Source organism: Nanorana parkeri, unplaced genomic scaffold (assembly GCF_000935625.1).
Source record: "Nanorana parkeri isolate BGI_ZX_2015 unplaced genomic scaffold, ASM93562v1 scaffold1813, whole genome shotgun sequence".
NCBI lineage: Eukaryota > Metazoa > Chordata > Amphibia > Anura > Dicroglossidae > Nanorana > Nanorana parkeri.
Window position 1 is genome coordinate 191,296 of NW_017308081.1, and position 19,277 is coordinate 210,572.

General features: G+C 40.9%; 1 protein-coding gene across 1 annotated transcript in view; it reads right to left on the minus strand.

Annotated features, from left to right (window-relative positions):
* PPP1R12A (protein phosphatase 1 regulatory subunit 12A) overlaps positions 1-19,277 on the minus strand; it is a 99,328-nt gene that overhangs the window by 38,110 nt on the left and 41,941 nt on the right. The window contains exons 2-6 of the mRNA XM_018571708.1: positions 16,563-16,694; positions 15,110-15,227; positions 3,525-3,684; positions 1,833-1,977; positions 551-625 (exon numbers count right to left, since the gene is read on the minus strand). Coding sequence (XP_018427210.1) covers positions 551-625; positions 1,833-1,977; positions 3,525-3,684; positions 15,110-15,227; positions 16,563-16,694 — 630 coding nt within the window. The remainder of the gene's footprint in view (positions 1-550; positions 626-1,832; positions 1,978-3,524; positions 3,685-15,109; positions 15,228-16,562; positions 16,695-19,277) is intronic.

Sequence of the window (19,277 nt, forward strand, 5' to 3'; positions counted from 1 at the left end):
CGGACCTCTGATAACTAAAGATAATGACATTTAATAAGGGCACCAATATTAGGAAGGGGATAATGCGGAATCAGGATAAAGGCCAGCACTGGATGTGACAACTCCTACATCAGTTAGTGATACGATCTGGGAGGACCAGACTTTTTCAGAGTATGGTCTTGTAAATTCTACATCTAATAAACGACACAGACTCTTGAAAAGGTTAAATTGTGGAAACTATTGTTGACAAAAATGTCAGGCATTAAAGTTCAACTTCCACTCTTAGTACTGCCTGGGAAGGGGCCTCCTTTTCCACTCCACGTTTACTGCCGACAGTAGCTTTGTCTTTGAAAGTCAGAATTAGTGAGATTAAAAAAAATATTTTCTCATTTCATTCTACTGACTGTTTACGACAGGACAACTACTACACAGAAAAACCCAGCCTTGCAATAGTGCACCATGCAAACATTTAAACGGAAATAATTGTATTGAAAGACTAAGACCATATGCAATTTGTGTTCTGAAAATGAATAGTTTGCATTTAGATTATATTAACTAAAACATAACCAACCAATTTTTGTTTCTTCTGAAGTTCTTCCAAATATCCTAAAATATCTTCATCTGCAACATCAAGTGCAGTCTGACCCTTTAAAAGAAAATAAAAACATATGGAAATAGAATTATACAGAACAGTGTTAAATGCAGTGTAAAATAACAAATGAAAATGAGATGAACAAAAATGATGGGACCCTTAACAGGTAAGTTCACCTTTTGCAAAAATTAAAGTAATGCATAATAATATTTCTTTAATATTTGCATTCAAGCCTGGAAAGCATTGCAACTGTGATCACTCGATCACGGCTGCAAAGCTCAGGCTCCTGCATATTTTCAAAATGTCAAAGCTTGTACGGAGGGAAAATTTTATCGAGGGTGAACTTATCCTTTAACTGATTTGTTTGTTGCAAGGCCTTTAGAAGCACTCAAGTGATTTCTGCAGCTCTCAATGAGACTTCTGCAACTTCCATCAGGTAGTTTGGCACTCTTCTTGTATTTTATATCATTATGCTGTTGGGAGGACCCATAACAAGCAACTGAGAAACAGAGCTTTCAGATAGTGGGGAGTATGTTTTGCTCCAGAATTCCTCAATAGCCTTTAGATTTTATTGTGCCCTGCACAGATTCAAGGCACCCCATGCCAGACAAGAAAACACTCCCCAAACATAACAGAGTCCTCCAAAGGCTCACAAGAGGTACAGTGTTTTTTTTTTTTTAAAGCTTAATAGTGAACATAGAGCTGAGCTTGCCAACAAGCGCCTGTCTCATCTGTCAAAAGGACATCCTCCCAGAAGTGCCGTGGCTTGTCAATATGCATTTTAATAATTCCAGTGTGGCTTTGTTTCCCCCTGCCCCCCAACTTTGGAGTTATCTTTTGAGTCCACTGTAGCTCAAAAAGCTAAAGGGTGCAATCAAACGTTTATGTACCTTGACCTTGGAGCTCTGCTTGCATCTTGTCATCTATTTGTACCACCCTTCTGTTTAATCTGGAGTTGATTTTCCTCTTGTGGCCACAGGAGGTTGGCTACACTACCATGGACCCTTGAATGTCTTAATACTTGCAACTTTAGTCACAGGAACATAAGACGACCTGGAAATGGTCTTATAGCCTTAACCTTTGACATGCTGATCCATATATGATCCGACATGCTGACGATTTTATGACGTATTACTGGTTTATCTTGAAAAGTCCCATGATACAATGGTGTTCTTACTAATGTTATATGTACCCCCTAAAGACCCTTAAATACAATATAAGTTTACAGAAAAACGTACTGCGCTACAATAACAAGACTCACCACTTTATTGACAGTATCCATGTCACAAAGGTTTTCTACTAGGATCCTACAAGCTTCTTCCTTGCCCCAGTGGGCAGCTGCATGAAGTGGCGTCCAACCATCATAATCTTTAACATTAATATCATAACCTGCTTGAATTAAGAGCCTACAAAAGAAAGAAAAATTAAGTCAACTAATTTTTATGGAACATCTCATCCATTTTTAAATTGAACCCAAAAATACAGAGAAAGGGCCCACATACACACACGTCAAGGAAAGGTGCTAAACTCACGTTCTGGATTTTTATTAAATGAAGTTATGACCAGAGAAATTTAATACCCGAATGGCATTGAAAGAGCCATTTGTGTTGCAACATGGCAAGTCCTGTATAGATATTATTCTGCACTATGGGTGACAATAGTAATATGGGTGCAGGAAGCTGCTGTACTAGAAGGTGCAATAGCAAATGTGTAGTATAAAAAGTGCACAGCGCTACCAATATTGTAACTACAATGTCTAAATGTCTAGAAGTCTCAAAGTGCATCCTAAAACATAGAAATATTATTTATAACGTTGCAAGTTAAAATTTCCATACAGATCTCCCCAAGAGTGTAATACAAGTGAAAATATTATATATACGAAAAATATTTAAAAGTTCAGATCCTAAAAGATCTACTCAAATCATGCGTGATACAATATTGCAATCAAGCACAGCTATCTTCCACCCTCTGAGTCTTGTACTACTCTCTACACTCAGTTTTGCTTGATTAGTCTCCGCTCATATCATCCTGCCAGATCCAACCAACAAATTGATAATAGTTGACAACTATTCTCATAATCGATTAGTTGGTTGCAACCCTACTTTACGGTCTCCATTTTGTAAAGAGCTGCACAAACTGTTGGTACCATATAAATACTGTATAATAATAAAGATTTAAAAGTGAATTTATATTAAGATTACTACATTAACCTATACAGTAATACCTCGGTTCACGAACGCTTCTGTTCAGTACAGTTTTATTTAATCCAGCATGGCTCCAAAGAAAGTGCAGAGCAAGCATGGTGGTAAAAAGAAATTGCAGAGTGGTAATGAATTTACATATGGTTCAGAACGGATTAACCTCATTTACATTGAACCCTATCGGAAAACGTGATTCTGTTCGCGACCAAAATCGGTTTGCGATCACGTGGGTAGGGGTCAGAACGGATTAACCTATTTTACATTGAACCTTATGGGGAAATTTGATTCGGTTTGCGACCAGAATCGTGGAACGAATTAACTTCATGAACCGAGGTACCACTGTACATATAACGCTTTCATAAAAAACAGAAGAAAAAAATTCTGATAAGCCACATATTAATCAAAATTTTAAAACAAAAATGAAATTAAAATGTTTTATTTGAATGGGCTTCCAAATGCACCAGAAAGCCACATGTAGCTTTTTGGTAGCACACTATACGATGCCCTGCAAAGCAAGTTAGTAAAGTGTGTTGGGGTGCTTTTCAGAATGAATGACACCGCATTGCACCAATGCACATTACCTCCGCACAAAAGTGTAAAAGAGCCATTAGTTACAATCAGACCTAACCAGGGTTAAATTTGTACCCTAATATGGGTAAAAATGTTCCCCTTAAACACCACTGATAAAACAAAAATCACTAACAGTAATAACAGTCTAATTATTTCCATAGTTCTAAATTCTGTACACCTACTTTAAAACTTCAGTGTAACCCTTTGCAGCTGCTACATGCAGAGCTGTGCCTCCTGATTTTGCATGTCGAACATCGCTTATCTGGCCACTGTTTAGCCACTGTCTTGCATCTCGAAGCATTATCCTTTCTTCCTCTTTCCTCGCTGCTTCCACATCAATACCTAAATGCAGCAGTGAAAAGAAAAAGAAAAAGCTGAAACAACTCCGTATTTAAAGGATGACTAACAATCACGATGAAGATTTTAACTTAAAGAACACTGTGCATAAATATACTTAAATCCTCGCCGTAGCGGTACGATTGCACAATTCGCTGTAAGCGAACAAAAGCTGAATGGCACAGGCCTTAACAATACATAGGTACAGTGTAGAATTATTTGATCCCATGCAGATTTTTATAAGTTTGCCCACTTACAAAGAAATGAAAGGTCTACAATTTTTATTACCATAGGTGTATTTTAAATAACAGAATATCAACCAAAAATCCAGAAAAACCACATGATACAAAATGTTCTAAATTGAGTTGTAGTTCAGCAAGTAAAAACATTATTTGATTCCCCAAGCAAAACATGACTTCGTACTTGGTGGAGAAACCCCTGTTGGCAAGCACAGAGGTTTCTTGTAGTTGGTTACCAGGTTGCACACATCTCAGGAGGGATTTTGGTCCACTCTTCTCTTCACTTTGGTCTTTGGTCCAGATCTTCTCTAAATACTTAAGGTTTCTTGGCTGTCGCTTGGCAACTCGAAGTTTCAGCTCCCTGCATACATTTTCAATAAGATTAAGGTCTGGAGACTGGCTAGGCCACTCCATGACCTTAATGCGCTTCAACAACTGCTTTGTTGCCTTGGCGGTATGTTTTGGGTCATTGTCATGCTGAAAGACCCATCCATGACCCATCTTCAGTGTTCTGGCTGAGACAAGGAGATTCTCATTTAAGATTTTACAATACATGGCCCCGTCCATTGGCCCCTCAATGCGGCAAAGTCAGCCTGTACATTTAGCAGAGAAACAGCCCCAAAGCATATTTCCACCTTCGTGCTTGACTGTAGGGATAGTGTTCTTAGGGTCATAGTCAGCATTTTTCTTCCACCAAACACGGCGACACAAGTTAATGCCAAAGAGCTCAATTTTGGTCAGCTGACAGCAGCACTTTCTCCCAATTCTTCTCTGAATCATTTAGATGTTCATTGGCAAACTTCATACGAGCCTCTACATGTGCCTTCTTGAGGGGGAACCCTGTGGGCGCTGCAGGATCTCAATCCATGGCGATGTAATGTGTTACCAATGGTTTGTTTGGTGACTGTGGTCCCAATTGCCTTGTGGTCATTCACAAGCTCACATGGAGCTCCTGACCAAGGGCAATTGATGGTTATCTTGTATTCCTTTCATTTGCGAATATTCGCTCCAACAGTTGTCTCCTTCTCACCAAGCATCTTGCCGATAGTCGTGTAGCCCATACCAGCCTTGTGCAGGTCTACAATCTTGTCCCTAACATCCTTTGACAGCTCTTTGGTCTTGCCCATGGTGGTGAGGTTGAATGGAAGAAAGGAGATTCTGTGGACAGGTGTCTTTTATATACATAACGAGTTGTCTTTAGGAGCAATTTCTTAAAGTGACAGGACTAATCTGTGTACCACATAGCCAGTCAGAGCCAGAATTATTGTTGGTTGGTAGTGGATCAAATACTTACTCACTGAACTGCAACTCAATTTATAACATTTGTATCTTGTGTTTTTTTTCTGGATTTTTGATTGATATTCTGTCTCCATCAGTTAAAATACACCTATGATAAAAAAAATTATAGACCTTTCATTTCTTTGTAAGTGGGCAAACTTACAAAATCTGCAGAGTATCAAATTTTTTTTTACGCTGTATGTATACACACACACAAGGTATTTAACCTAGTTTCTGGTGGCATACAAAGGGGAGAGAGAAGGGAAGGAAAGTATAACATACTATGGGAGCCAACTATAGCATGAACCTGTGGCTATACCATGTGCAAGCAATGCACAGGTTTACTTAAGGTCTGTAGAGTAAGGAAATCATATTCCACTGGCTTTAAATTGGTTTCTTTGATAACTAAAATTTCAAAAACTTTGTCTTTGCCTGTTAAAAGAAACGATGAGAACCGTAGGCACAGTGGTCGACCAAGAAACCTTAATGCAGCAGATGAGACACATCATGCTTAATTCCCTTCGACATCGGAAGATGTTCAGCAGTGCCTTTAGCACGAAACTGGCAGAAGCCAGTGGAACCCAGGTACACCCATCAATTGTCCGGAGAAGTCTGGCCAGAAGTGGTCTTCATAGAAGAATTGTGTCCTCCGATGTGAAAACAAGACTAAGAGACTCAACTATGCACGAAAACATAGGAACTGTGGTGCAGAGAAATGGCAGCAGGTGCTCTGGACTGACGAGTCAAAATCTGAAATATTTGGCTGCAGCAGGAGGCAGTTTGTTTGTTGGAGGGTAGTACAATAATGTGTTGGAGGTTCCTTGCAAGTCTGGGGGCTGCATTTCTGCAAATGGAGTCGGAGATTTGGTCAGTGGTGTCCTCAGTGCTGAGAAATACAAGCAGATACTTATCCATCATGCCATACCATCAGGGAGGTGTGTTGTTGGCCCCAAATTTATTCTGCAGCAGGACAACGACCCCAAACATACAGTCAATGTCACTAAGAACTCTCTTCAGCGTAAAGAAGAACAAAGAGTCCTGTAAGTGATGGTTTGGCCCTGATCTCCACATCAAGTCTGTCTGGGATTACATGAAGAGACAGAAGGATTTGAGGCAGCCTACATCCACAGAAGATCTGTGGTTAGTTCTCCAAGATGCCTGGAACAACCTCCCTGCCAAGTTCCTTCGAAAACTGTGTGCAAGTGTACCTAGAAGAATTGATGCTGTTTTAAAGGCAAAGGGTGGTCACACCAAATATGGATTTGATTTTGATTTCTCCTCTGTTCATTTACTTTCCATTTTGTTAATAATAAAAAAAACTAACACTTATTTCTGAAAATATTTTTACTTTACAGCATTTTCTGCACACCTTCCTAAAACGTTTGCACAGAAGTTATTAGTACCGTGTTTCCCTGAAAATAAGACAGACACTGTCTTATATTTATTTTCCCCCAAAAAAAAAAAAACACACTAGGTCTTATTTTCAGGGGATGTCTTTTTTAATGTGCAAAAAAATGGTCAGTATGGGTAATGCTGATCCCTTTCTTTCACTTTCACAGACGGATTGCATCTGGTGTCACTTTGCCTATCACAGTAACCAGCGCTTTAGAGGAAATATCTGCTAATGTTGCTCTGCTCCCTGCGCCACCGCAGCCTTGCTTTCTACAGCGCAAGGCTTCCTTTGTCATCAGGGACAACGGTACAGCAGTGGGGACGTCAGACAGCGTGGTAAAGTACGGTACCATTTACCGGTACACATTACAGTACCATTACATTAAGCAGTGCCTTCATGGGGACAGCAGTTGAAGTATGGTACTGGAGTGCTCCCTGTCACTGCGCTGGCCGGAAGGAGTCCCCTGTCATCCCCTTAATACAGTATGTCCCTTTAACGTTGTGCCACTACTTTGTTTGCGTACCCATAGCTCCTCCTTATCCCATGCCCTCCCTTGTATGTATGGTCCCTTCCTTCTGTCATGCCTCCACCCATTCTTTCCTACCCCTTCCCTTATAGATACCCTCTAGTATAGTATGTTCCTTCTCAGAGTTATTCCAATGTTGGAAATGTTGATTGACATGGATACTTTCACTGTGGGATTCACATAGGGAGGTTTAATTACAGCTACATTCCGTTGTGACCATTTTGACATTCTCGATCCCAAGGTGGAAGAATTCTATGGTTTAGTAGATGATGTTGTATAAGTCTTATAAGTGCTAACATACCAAACCTGTATCCAATTTTTGAATGTAGTCAACATTGTTGTATTGCAAATATTTTCTAATTCAATTAAAATCTAAAGTTGAAAAAAATACAGTATGTCCCTGCAGGCTGATACCATCTCTCCTGCTCTTCAAGTTCACCTGCTATCACCAAAAAAGGTCTTATTTTCGGGGTAGGTCTTATATTACAGGAATCTTGAAAAATAGTGCTAGGTCTTACTTTCGGGGTAGGTCTTATTTTCAGGGAAACGGGGGTACGTGCAAAGTAGCCGTTTGTAAAATTCACTCTCTAATAGAATAGAATTTTACAGGGGTGACCTTTCACACCTCTTGGAATTTCTGAACCATTTATTCAAGTGCCACAGGTAAATGTTAGCATAATAGTGTTCAAAAATAAATGTATAGATTTAATGTTTTTGAACTTATGAGTGCATTTGTATTTAAAAATAGATGTGAACCAGATACTGTTTGCTTTCTATGCATGAAACTTAAATAGTGACAAGATTTTAGGTAAATAACTCTAGTCTGAATGAGCAGTGACTCTTGCCTTTAGCAAAATTTGGTAGAAATTAATCCTCTCATTAGCTCGAATGGCATTTATACATTTTGTTGAAATGTATTGGAGTCCAAAGGGAGAGCAAAGTCGTAGAAATTTTGCCAAAGGCTAAATTAATTGTGATTAAATTTCCACCCTCATCCCTACTCACTAGCAATGGTAAGGACGACATAAAAGGATGACAGTTGCAGTTGCATGACAGTTTCTCACCTTATCTGAACCTTCAAAAACATAATGAGCGCACAGATGTGCCAGACAATTATATTTTTAGTTTGGGGGGACAGTATTCCACTGGCATCTAAAAGTGCAAGTAGACGCACTGTTCTAAAAAGAGCAGGTTAACCCCTTTGGTGACTTCAGAAAATGTTTCTTCGTTCTTGGGGACCGGAGGAATTTTGCCATGCGTTTGTTTAAACATAATTTCCATCTTCCTCATGCATTGCACCTACACATATTATATATACAGTGTTTTAAAGGTGAACATGGGATTTAATTTGATGTGACATATGCATATACAAGATTTATTTAAAAAAATAAATAAATACAAAATGAAAATAAAGTTAGTTTCACATTATTTTTGGCAATAATAATGAGTACATAATGTAGCTGGCAGAAAGTAATTCATAATAAATTATTTTGTCCCGATTTATAGGGTATATCATATGTGTGGGATATCAGTTTTTTTGGGGAGTTATAGCTCACGAAATACAATGAGTGAAATACAAATTTAGTGTGGGACAAATTTTAAAAAGTGGTATGTTTTTCTCCCATCTTTTAATAGCCTCATCTGCACTATTATATTCTTATAATTGTTTTATGAAAAGGAATTTTTTTCTAACTTTTTAAAAGTATTTTCAAACTTTAAAGAAACTAAAAAGAAACTAGGGGCACCAAGGGGTTATTTTTTGTTATTTACAGGGCTTTGATACTTAGTATTTCTGAGAAGAATACAGTATTCCCCTCATATTAGTTTGAATACATATTCTAATGGTGCAACAGGTTTTCAGGGATATAAATAAATATAAATGCAAGCTTATAGCAGGAAACATCTTTAGATTTTATGGAAATTAGTTTTAAATCTTTCAATTAACGCTGATGTGAAACATCTTGAAGTTATTTCCCTTTTTTGTCTCATGACCTCTCAAATGATGTTCAACACAAACATAACATATATTTAGAAGTCAACAGGGCATCCCCTGGGATTAGTGTCTGTTGAGAAATATTAGCTTTGAATGAGCAAAAGCCATTAAAGAGTATGTCGAGCCAAAAACTTTTTTCTTACTTTTGGACAGAGTGAGAAAGGGTTAGAATCTGTAATGTTTTGCTGCTATCCAGTGCTCCATTAGAGCGATTACCCTTCACTTGCTGTCCTGCTGACAGTTTTACCAGAAAGGAAGGGGAATTCTCCAGCAGCAACACGCACTGAAAAAAACACTTCAATAATGTGTAGTAGAATAGGGCAAGGAAAGAACGGTCAGATTTGTATTTCTGTCTGTGTCCTTGTTGTCTGATAAAACCATGGTGAGCAGGCCAGGAAGTGAGGAGAAATTTCTAACAGCCCAGGATGGCAGTTAAAAGTATATTTTATATAACCTTTTAATGGCAGCGTCAGGCAGCACACCCTGAAAAATATATTTATATACTTCTTTGCCTCTCCTTTTGAGGTTATGATGGCTTATTTTGTTTTCTTTGGTCCCATACGTAGCCACCCTCAGCGGCCTCACGAGCTAAACTACAGTAATAATTGCCAACACAGTTAGCACCAGCATGCAAGGGAGAAAAAAAGATGCCATCCCATTTATGAAATTGCCATTTTCAGGCTGACAGCAGGACACAAAGTAGGTTGGGCACTGTAGTTTGGGATGTTTGGAGGATGTGACTGCAATAATGTGCACTGCTTGTACTCAAAGATAAAAAGTAAAGCGAATGGAGGCTCGGGAAGTGTGCGGAGATGAGATTAAAGACCACTTCTTGCAAAATAAATGCATGCACACTCATTAAATTAAAAAGAGAAAATGTGCGGGAATTTATGGATTTTTTTGCATTGGAGTCTGCAAAGAATTGCAACCATGATCATATTCGGCTCCTGTGAACTTATCCTCGAAGCTTTCAGTTACAGGGCTTCAAGTGCAGTGACATCACTGCAACTGTACTCCATTGACAACTGAGTTCCTCTGCCACCCTGGCAGATGGAAATTTTAGTCTCTCCCTTCACAGATCTGGTCAGATGCTTTGTCCACACAGCCATGCCAATTTCAAAACATATACAGAATTGTGCGGGGAGAAGGACCCTGGGAGGGGGGGAGGTGGACATTTGCGGGGGGGGTATATGGCTGTGGATGTAACCATGTTTCATGTTACACCATGGTTATGGGTATAATATGAAACATGATCAGAAATATGGAATGTGAGTAATATTTGAAAACAGGGACCGGTCAAGCAGCCAGGTGGGAAGAAGATTGGGCGAGTAATTTTTTTAATTTTAGACCCTAGACTAAAACGAGCACTTAACTCCTGCAGTGCAGGTGTAACCCCACAGCAAGGGTTAGATTTTTAATATGCCCAGAGTTTTTTAACCACTTGAGGACCGGGGTGTTAAACCCCTTTCCTGTCCAGGCCATTTTCCAGTATTTAGCGCTGCGGTACTTTGACATTTATTCAGTCATGCAACGCTGTACTGAAATAATTTTTTTTTAAATAATTTTTTGGGGACAGATAAAGCTTTCTTTTGGTGGTATTTAATCACCACTTCGGTTTTATTTTTTTTTACTACATAATGAAAAAGTAGCGGAAAAAAAACAAACAATTCCCCTTACGTTATGTTATGAAACATGTATTATCCAATTTTGGGTAAAATATAAAAGACGGAGTCATGTTGGGTAAATAGACACCAAACATGTCAAGCTTTAAAATTGTGTGGACCGGCGAAAATCGCAAAAAAACTATTATACCCAAAATTGGCCATAGGCGACATACTACAGCTGCCCGACTGCTTGAATGTACCAGCCATGCCGGCTGTTTAAACTGATGACTGTTTCCCGCTTGTGAATGCACAGTGGGGCACGCATAAGTGGGAAAAGGAGAAAGGACGTTTGAAAACGTACACCCACATTTAGACAGCCACCATCCAGATATTTAGTTACAACGACCGGACATAAGGTGGTTAAGGGACACAGGAATTCTTAACCTTTGGATTACACTATCGCCCACGACACTTGCAAACAAAAAACTGTAGAACAGCCAAGGATAACCCCCTCCTACTACTACTAGCATGCCTCAGTTTTGTAGCACAACACAAAGGAAAATGTGTCCCTTATAGACTCCCAAGAAAAAGATTTTGCAAAAATCCTATTTTTTGTCCTTCGAGGGACTTAGGAACTCTTTCACCTTTAGGACATTCAAAAACTGAGAGGTGGACAAAACAATAAAACATTAACAGTCTCGTGATGAAAAACACAGAACTCAACATTGCACACAGCTCAAAGAGCTGCCTAAGAAACTTGGGCCCGAATGAGGATACAATGTGCATCTGGTAGAACGTGGAGAATAGGTGAATAGAAGACCAGGTGGCAGCCCTAAAAATCTGGGAAAAGTTGCTCATCACCAAAACGCCCAAGAAGACCCCACAGATCAAGTAGAGTACACCTTAAAGAGAAGGTTGGAACCCAATCCTTGAGACCATAAAATTAAAATTAAGGTCTGCCTGAGCTACCTAGAGATGGTGGAATGAGAAGCCAATACATCCATATGGGGTGTACTCATCCCACAGAGCCACCAGAGCATGCACTGCTTCCGCATGGAGTACGCCTGTGTTGAACCTAAAGGCTAGGTAGCAGAAGAGTGCCTGCTTGCCAGGTGTGACCAAAGTCACCATAGGCAGACAGTAGGAATGGATCAGATTGAAGTTTCATGTGGTTTTTTCAAGCAGGAGTAGCAGCTGGGAGATGCTCTGTATACACTCCACCAGCAGATTGTCAGAACTCAATCCGTTAAACCTTTCTGCAGCAAAATAAGCAAGAATGGGAATTAAAGGCACTGTAACCTAGATAATTGAGGTCTCTCGATGTTTGGCTTGACTAGCCTACTTACTGAGCTTTTAAGCAAGCGCTGAAGCAACGCCAAGTGTTCTGGACCTGGAAGCAGCTCCACAGCTTACTTTTACATGATCAGAGTCTGGAAAACACCCTGCATGTCCAATCAAAAGGGGTCTGGATGTGGTACTCCAAAATCCTCCTAGGACACTTGCAAAAAAAATGAGGCATGCTGAAGTGGGAGGGATTATCCTGGGCTGGCCATCAGTTTTGTTTGAATCCTCCTGTACACAGCAGTATAGCCCAAAGGTTACAATTTCCTGTGTCAGCACTGTTTGATCTTGAATGAAAAAAAGGAACGGTGATGAGTTGGGGAAAAGCAATTTATTCCTGTCCAGAAGGGTGCAGACAGCACATTTCAGACAGTTTTTCATGAACCGGCTGTAATTTGCACAGTGGGTGCTGCTGTCGGCACCCTTCTGAATGGTATCCCTCAATTAGCTGATCGAAGGAACCGGTTGGAAAATTCTCAGCCGATCGGAGCTCGCAGGCATTCAGCTACAGGCTCCATTCAGGTATTCACCACCTGTTACAATCTGACTGTACAATCGCATTTACAACTACCAAAAACTACGGAGTGCGAGGGCCTGCCTGATTGGATATAAATGGATTAGATAGATTAGGTAGGTGCTCATATTACATAGTTCTGGTAAATCTAAAGTTGATTGTACAAAGATTGCACAGTCAGAGTGCACTGCTTAACCACCTCCGGGCCAGCCGTAGTAAAAAAAACAGCCGGCCCGAGCTCTCTAGATCTGAGCGGGCGTCTTTAGGCGTCCGCTCACATATGTGCAAAAAAGATTGCGCCCATTACGCCGCACATGTTACATATCGCCGCGAACGTCGGAGTGAGAGCAATACGTCTAGGGCCATCAATCACTGATAACACTAAACTGATGAGCGGTAAAAGCTTTTAAAGCGTCGCCCATGGCCAATTTTGGGTATGGTAGTTTTCTGCGATTTCGCTGGTGCGCACAATTTTCAAGCTTGACATGTTTGGTGTCTATTTACCCGACGTGACCCGATCTTTTATATTTTACCAAAAAACTGGGTAATAATAAATGTTTCCTAACAATGTAAAAAAAAACTTTTTTTTCCAAAATTTTCTGTAATTTCTCCTAATTATAGTAAAAAATAAAAACCCCAGTGGTGTTTAAATACCACCAAAGGAAAGCTCTATCTGTCCTCAAAAAATGGTATAAAATTAATTTCAGTACAGCGTTGCATGACGGAATAAACGTCATTCAAAGTACTGCAGCGCTGAATACTGAAAAATGGCCTGGCCAGGAAGGGGGTCTAAACACCTGGTCTTGAAGTGGTTAAAGTGAATGTGCCTTGCTGGAAAATGACATTTTTTGGGGTGGGGAACTGCCCATAAAGGATATCAGAAGTGGTGCTCTTGATTTTGAGCATTACTTTGTTTGTGATTCCTGACCGTTGCTGACAAAGGGAGCTTTAGGAAACTAGGTGTTTGTTTATGCCCTGGGAGGTTTACTCTTTGCAAACACTCTGCAAACGAGCCTGTTCCTTTCCTCTTCTATGAGAAAGGATTACATTCATCACTCAAGTGCAGCTGATAGCATTGGAGCAATTTGAATGAACTCTGGAGGTCAAGACAATTGAGCACAAACAGATTTTCCACTGGTCAGGTGGAAATATCTGTCCAGCCAAACCAAGAGGATCAGTATACCTCCAAAACACTGACAGCAGGGCTAAAAGAGAAGGTAAAGAAACTGTACAGTAAGAGGAATTGATTTGCAGGGTTACTCCTTTCCCAAACTACAAACACCTCCTCCACTACTAATCTCTATTACACAGAGGAACACTGCTTTGCAGTTCCCAAAGGATAGCTGCTAGACCAGTCCCTGCAGCCTCGCTCTCCCTTAGCTCTGGCAGTGCAATGTCCCTCGGTGTCCTCACATCTAATACACTGGTTTGGACGTTTTGACTTGTGGGTTCTTAGACCACCGGAGCGGGGGGATAGCAGCCAGCCAGGTCAGATGTTCAGGTGAGTATATCGGAGTTGTTTTAGCTCCCTAGACAAAATGAGCACTTAACCCTTAGATTGTGGGGGTAGCCCTACTGGAAGGGTTAAGATTTCATATGCCTGGAGTTATTCTTTAAGGTCTTTGTTCAATCCAAGAACATTGCAATTCTAGCAAGATATAGATATGCACTTGCTAAAACAGTAAAACACATTAAAATAAAAAACAATAATAAAGCCACCACAAGGACTTAGGCCCCATTCACACCTAGGCGTATTGTAATATGCGCGTCTGTCGCGCGTTTTTTTTTACTGCGATTCCAAAGGCTACTTGGCTGTATCCCAATGGAAAACGCCCTACAAAACGGCCCAAAGTAGTCCTGGGACCTTTTCAGGCGTGGGCCGTTTTGTAGCCGCGTCAGGGACGGGCGGAAATACGCCTAGGTGGGAACGAGGGCATTGACTACAATGCAATTTATATTTTTGCCTGTTTTGTAGAGCGTTCGTCGAGCGTAGAACGCACTACAAAACGGTCAGGTGTGAACGAGGGCTTAGAAGCATCAATATATTACAGCTTTGTAGTTGGGTTTATATATTCTTAGCAAACAATTGCTAATGCACACCAAAACACATTTGCAACATGCTCAGTAGTGTGGCTACAACAGGTTATGGCCCACAGAAAATAGTAACATTTCAACATAAAAAGTTCACTCACCTATAACCAGGTCTAGAAAATGCTGCATTCATTGGATTATCCTAGGTCCTTATTTGAAATAACATTACAATTTCTATCTAACTTTTCCAGGTGAAGAGTGTAGAAAATATTGCAAAGCAAGACCCAAAATAACTGAACCCACCTTTTCCCACACAATTCACAAAATAGTCATTCCTTTCAGCTGTTACCAAATACAGTAGAAAGAAAATGTCTGATCATTTCTCATTTCCTCCCCAGAAATGTGAGTAATGCTCTCCAGTTGGAGATCCAATATGTATCATCTTATCTAAATCAGATCCAATGTGTTTATTACACCAAATAAATATGCACAGCAACAAACAAGTTTGTTACCTAGACGGTTGACTTCATTTTGAAGCAGTTCCTCCATTGGCTCCTCCTCAGCAATGTCTAGTGGAGTGTCTCCTTCACTATTTACTGCTCCTACATTTGCTCCTTGACTAATTAAATAAGTGGAAAAAAAAAAAAAAAAAGAAGAAGAGCTGGTTATATAAACCATACCCAAAACGGAACTGCATATTTCAAAACACATGCTGGAAATGAATAAAACCTTCAGTACCACTAATCCTACGTCAATGGGGCTGTAAATCTGCTTAAACAAAAGCAACAGCAAACCAATGAAGTTCTTTTATTTTACTAGTACGGATTAGAGGTTCATTTATGGATAGGGGCAAGTGATCACTGACTGCTTGTACCCACTCTCCATCCCCAGTCCATCTCCTGACTCGCGGTCACAGCTGAGCGAGCGGTGCAGGGAGCAGTCTATGTTGACAGCCGACTCCTCCCCGCACTGCAAAGCACGGCTACCTGTGGCAGCTGTCTCCGCCCTCACACCGCTCTCTTGATTGGACACAGCCGAGGGGGGCGCTGCGGGAGGAGAGCCCGGCCTCTTGCGACACCAGCTGCTCACATAGCTCTCCTCCCCCACACTGTTTGGCTTCCTTTGACAGTTTCTCTCCTGCCTGAGGGGACACAGAGCAGCACCCAGCAGGGGAGGGGGAGGGGGAGGGGAGAGAAACCATGGATGCACCACAATTTGACGAAAGTGCCATTTTCAGCCGTTATGTTTCAGCGGCCAGAATTTCTGTGCATCCCTACTCTCAGCCAATGCTTCCAACAGTACAGCAGCCTCTATCTCCCTCCACTGAAGTAAAGGGAAGGTACTCTGATGACCTAAACACTGTATAGGACGTGTACACAAGATCTTAGCCTGGGAGGAGGGGGAGAGGCTGAAGAGACCGGTCTAAGGCCCCATTCACACCAGGGCGGTTGCGGATCAGCGCAGTTTCCGAGCTGATTTTGAAAGGGCTGTTTCGGGAGTTTAGTTGCATTTCAGAGCGAGGTTCCATTGAAAGCTGTATGGAAACTGCACTGATCAGCGTGGCAAAAAAGGGTCAAGGAGCAATTCAGGCGGTTCGGATCGCGCGGACCCATGCGGTGGCATGAACGGTCCCCATAGCAATGTATGGGATCGCTCATGTCTGTGGAACCGCCCCGGTGTGAATGGGGCCTTACAGTCAGCCGGCTGTGAGGTTCAGGTGACTGTTATTTTTGTCTCTAGATCAAAACGAGCACTTAACCCTTGCAGTGCGGGGTAGCCCCACTACAAGGGTTAAGACATTTTGTGCCTGGCATTCTTTAAGGTCCCCCGTTTCATTGAGGAAGGCAGATTTAACCTTTATGTATACTTGTAAATTAGTATAACATTAAAAAGGGACTGTAATCAAAAAAGGTATTCAAGCTTTTTTTTTTAGATTAACAAAATGTCCCAAAAGCCGATGACTTACTCAGCTATGTCAACATATCCACAGGAAGAAGCAGCATGTAGTGGTATCCAACCTTCATTATCTGGTTGATTAATACTGGCTCCATTTTCAACAAGAAATTTGACCATCTCAACATTATCATCAATGCAAGCCTGTAAAAACAAAAAAGTGTAAAAGTATTATTTTAAAAAATGCATCTATAAACATGCCTCTCATTGTCTACACATTTCCAGTCCAAGTAAATTCTATAGCAATTTGCAAAGCTGGTACCATTAACCAAAAATTCAATCTCAAATGCAATGAAACAATTCAGAGGCCATTTTAACATAAACCACTGCTGAGCAGTAAGGAGACCATTTTGTGAATAGCTCTTCAGCTGGACCTAGATTTTAGCTTCTTAACATGCAAGTTGAAATCCAGACTAAACAAATTTTCCAAATAGAAAGCCATGCATATCCTTCAGGGGAGTGGACATTTTTTTTAAAAACTACTTGTCCAAAGGCTAAAGCGGGGGCCGAATCCACTTGTTCCAATACAAAATAAATTTTAATCAAAACTAGGGATGCACCAGAGACTGGGCCAGATTTGATCGGGTAATTCCATTTTCCCATATTACCTGGGAAAGTGAACTTACCCTTTATTGCACATTGTGCATGTAAAAGGTGCCCATACACCTTACAATTATCTGCAGATTTTCTGTGGTCAGATGAAAAAAGTGCAACAGATTGGCCCAGATGGAGATTACTCCAGCCACACAGTTAAGTAAAGATGGAGGAATCTGTTCCACCTTTTCCATCTGACCATAGAATATCTGCAGATAATTGTAAGGTGTATGGGCAGCTTACGGTTTCTGCTGCCTGGTTACCACAATATGGCAGACAGTCGAATGGTGGCAGCACTCAACGCGCGCACACACAATGTCCAACATGTGCGTTTATTTGCATGCAGGGGTTGATTTTAATTTTTTCCTTTTTTACATTTTCATATATTTTATGTATTTTTTCATAACTATTTTTTTTTACATTTGTTAATTTTTTACCACTTAAATTTCTATTCCTATCACATAGGGGCTCACAAGCCGTTAATCTGCTCTACAGGCTCTATGGTGAGCTCATGTGCCATGGTCCCGGGTCCCCCAGACAAGCGGGGGACCCCGAAAACCATCGCAGGGGGCGGACAAGATTGCTGCTTGTTTCATACAAGTGATCAGATCACTTCTATAAAAACGGGCGGTGGCTCCCCACTGCTTGTCCTTAGCGGGGCTAAATGTACAAAAAAAAAATTACTCGCCCGCCACCCGAAAATGTCCCGGGCGTTGGGCTATAGAATTCCACACCCCTGTTCTTACATAGACTTGTCTCTTGTTTAATTCCAAATCTGTGCAATACTCCATTACACGTTATCTCTGTGCAGGAGTTTCCTGTAATACAGACTGGCCATGGTTCTTTATCCATGTGCGGACTGGTCCTGTATCGGCCCCCTGTAGATTTCTGAAGGCAGCCTGTAATGGGAGGACCTCCTGAGCCCCACCTGAATCGGTTTCCTGCACAGGCTGGATATGCAGCCCAGTGATGCCACCACTACTTTTACTACCGAGTTTTACAAATTAAAACTAAGCTTGGTGGCCAACAATTAGCCTTCTGCCTTGAAGGGAAAAATTCCTTCCTGACTCAACTTGGCAAACAGATTCAAACATGGGGGATCAAAATATTTCAATACTACCCTTGAGTAATTATGAATGTGGGAAGTTAAAAAAAAAATAAATAAATAAAGAGCCCAGCGAAAAGCAAGATAAAATGAATAGCTCATTAATAATGAAAACAGCAAACTGGCTTTTGTTTTAACATTCAGCTTTAATCCAGAGCATTCCCCAGCAGTAATTTTTATTTCCCACTTGATGTCCTCAATCTAATGGCCAGCATCATTCAACCCACCTCCTCCGAGACCATGTTGTTCCAGACCCACCCCAGCCTGTGACTGGACACCGAAAGAAGCAGCACAGTAATGCGCTCATCTCTCTGTTTTCTCTTCCTATCAGCATGCTTCTTGTCGGAACATGAAATGACAGGCTCCTTGTGCTACTGCTTCCTCTCAAACTCAAGCCCTGATGAACAGTGGCAGCAAAAGGTAGATGCCAGGTCACCTTCTAACATGGCCTGCATTCAAAAAATGCATTGACATACTGATTACCAAGCTCCATTAATTTATGTATTTATATCTGACTGGACTTCAGCATTAAAAGAGAAGCAGAAAACCACCAAGATTAGGCTTTGAAGAAGCAATTGCCCCCACTCGGGCCACGTCACCCCAGAAAGGCAGTGCACTGCAGTAGAGGCATTCAAAACAAGAAGGTTGTAGCATACTCCAAAACATGGAGAAAATGTAGTACAACACAATGGGGGAAATTAATCAAAACTGGAGCGGACAAAACCTGGAGCAGTTGCCCATGGCAACCAATTGGAATCTCTATTCAGTTTGCTCAGGTAAGAGTTGAAAATGAGACAGAGAAGCTGATCGGTTGCAGTGCAAATTTGCTCCAATTTTGATAAATTCCCCCCAATATATACAATGTGTTGCCGTGCACCGTAACATATGAATTGCGTGCTCCTGCAAGTTGCGGTAACACATTTTACCACAGTGCTGTAGCACAAACAGATCCCAAACTCCATATCAGTAACTCAGAAAAAAGAGTTTCCTAGTTCTAGAACTAGTATATTGCATACGAGTCGGGGAAT